The sequence below is a fragment of the Drosophila guanche genome, unplaced genomic scaffold (assembly GCF_900245975.1).
Source record: "Drosophila guanche unplaced genomic scaffold, DGUA_6, whole genome shotgun sequence".
In the NCBI taxonomy this organism is placed as follows: Eukaryota; Metazoa; Arthropoda; class Insecta; order Diptera; family Drosophilidae; genus Drosophila; species Drosophila guanche.
The window spans coordinates 6,937,181-6,939,157 of record NW_022995743.1 but is presented as its reverse complement, the minus strand read 5'-3'; the positions used below and the strand labels follow the sequence as shown (position 1 = coordinate 6,939,157).

The following is a 1,977-nucleotide window of genomic DNA, read 5'->3' as shown; positions in this document are numbered from 1 at the left end:
GACGGTGACCACAACCGGCTCGCTTGAAATTTGCCTACGTTTTTTATAAACGGAAGTATTTGGTTGGCAGTAACTTAGAAAAAAAGAAATACTCACGGGTCTGCCTCATTAGGAGCGGTTCGACTCTTTATGGCTGAGATTGAAACTCCACTTGAAGCTCTGCAATGTAGAAACCTTTTCAAAATTACACTTAAAATTCATTAATATTTCCATTTACCCTTTTGTTGTTGATGGGACAACCCGCTTGGCAAACCTAAGAAGCCTCAGCTGCAACGCGGGTGTCGCTTTGTTAAAATTGTAGTTATATTTCTTCCGAATTCCCTCATCTGTGTAAAATTCTTTGTAGAAGCGTTCCATCAACTGATAATCACTAAGAATCGTCGCATCTTTCTCTTTATTCTCTTCTTCTGTTTTCCTGAGCTGGCAAATCATGTCAGCGTAATTGATGTTCAATGAAAAACATTGCAGGGTTACGGGGTATTCGAGTGTGGCGTTCTCTGAAGGGGGTTCTGCGGCTCGTTTGGTAAACGGTAGGCTCGATCGGTCGTTGGGATGTGGTTGGCTGATTTTTGAGCTATTGGTTGCTTTTGGTTCTTCCATAGGTGTCTCCCCGCTGACGGCTATAATTGAGCTGGACGGTAGACTCAACAGATTTTCGCGTACCGCTCCGGGGCATGGTTTCAGTTTGAACTGGAACCGCTCACGTATTTCGGGCGATCTGTAGAACAGCCTGTAGTATTCCCTGGCACAGTTCTCTTTAGATAAATTCTTAAACCCGTCTTCGCTCCGCATTTGCTCGCTGATTTCCTCCAGATTCTTGATGTACTTTTTGAAGAACTGAAAGCTGACAGGTGCAACAACCGTTTCTTCCACCAATTTGGGTTTTTCGGCTTGCTCCAGATCTGGCAGTGGTTTTATCAACTCTGGCAAATTTTGCGTTGTCTTTTCCACTGTCCTGTAAGTGAAAAAGAAGATATTTAGACCAAAATCTGCAGATACTCAAAAATAGAGAAGTAATTACGGGTCTGCCTCATTCGGAGCGGTTCGACTCTGTTTGGCTGAGATTGCAACTTCAATCGAGGACCTGCAATGTACAAACCATTTCATAATTACATTTAAAATGCATTCAAATTAAAAATTTTTCATATTAAACCCCTGAGAGAAAAACCCTGTCCCTGAGAGGCCTCTTTGAAAATTTCTTACCCTGTAAGGGAAATTTTGTCAGTGTTTTTATCTCCTTTAAAGGGAATCGCAAATGCATTTAGCTTTTCCAGTAACTTAGGAGGGGTCCTCTCACTGAATTTATATGCGAAGGCATTCCTAACTTTCTGATCCAGGTAGAAGGAGCGGTAGTAGCGGCCTATGAATTGCTTGTCGGTACAGTTGCTTTTGTTACACAACTTCCCCACTATATCCTTATAGTTGATGTACTTTAGGAAAGTCCTCAGCGTGACCGGAAATTCATAGGATTTGTCACAGACGGTGACCACAACCGGCTCGCTTGAAATTTGCCTACGTTTTTTATAAACGGAAGTATTTGGTTGGCAGTAACTTAGAAAAAAAGAAATACTCACGGGTCTGCCTCATTAGGAGCGGTTCGACTCTGTATGGCTGAGATTGAAACTCCACTCGAAGCTCTGCAATGTACTTTGGAAAAGTTTTAATGTGAATTTTAAGTAATTATAAAGGTAAATGGGAAAACAACAACTACCCTGTTGGGCGAACCGTTTGGATTCTTCGGAGTCGACGTTGCGCCCACAGCGAAACAATTTTAACATCAATATAAAGAAGGCTTAAGGGAGTAGACACATTTTAAGAAACATCTTCGCAAGGTAGTTGACTATTAGACTAAGAATCGTCGCATCTTTCTCTTTATTCTCTTCTTCTGTTTTCCTGAGCTGGCAAATCATGTCAGCGTAATTGATGTTCAATGAAAAGCATTGCAGGGTTACGGGGTATTCGAGTGTGGCGTTCTCT

The 1,977-nt window shown here is 41.9% G+C and overlaps 1 protein-coding gene across 1 annotated transcript in view; it reads right to left on the bottom strand.

Moving 5' to 3' along the window:
- LOC117578504 (protein telomere ends associated-like) overlaps window positions 1-1,977 on the bottom strand; it is a 10,615-nt gene that overhangs the window by 5,561 nt on the left and 3,077 nt on the right. The window contains exons 7-9 of the mRNA XM_034264040.1: window positions 1,575-1,637; window positions 1,204-1,512; window positions 1,022-1,084 (exon numbers count right to left, since the gene is read on the bottom strand). Coding sequence (XP_034119931.1) covers window positions 1,022-1,084; window positions 1,204-1,512; window positions 1,575-1,637 — 435 coding nt within the window. The remainder of the gene's footprint in view (window positions 1-1,021; window positions 1,085-1,203; window positions 1,513-1,574; window positions 1,638-1,977) is intronic.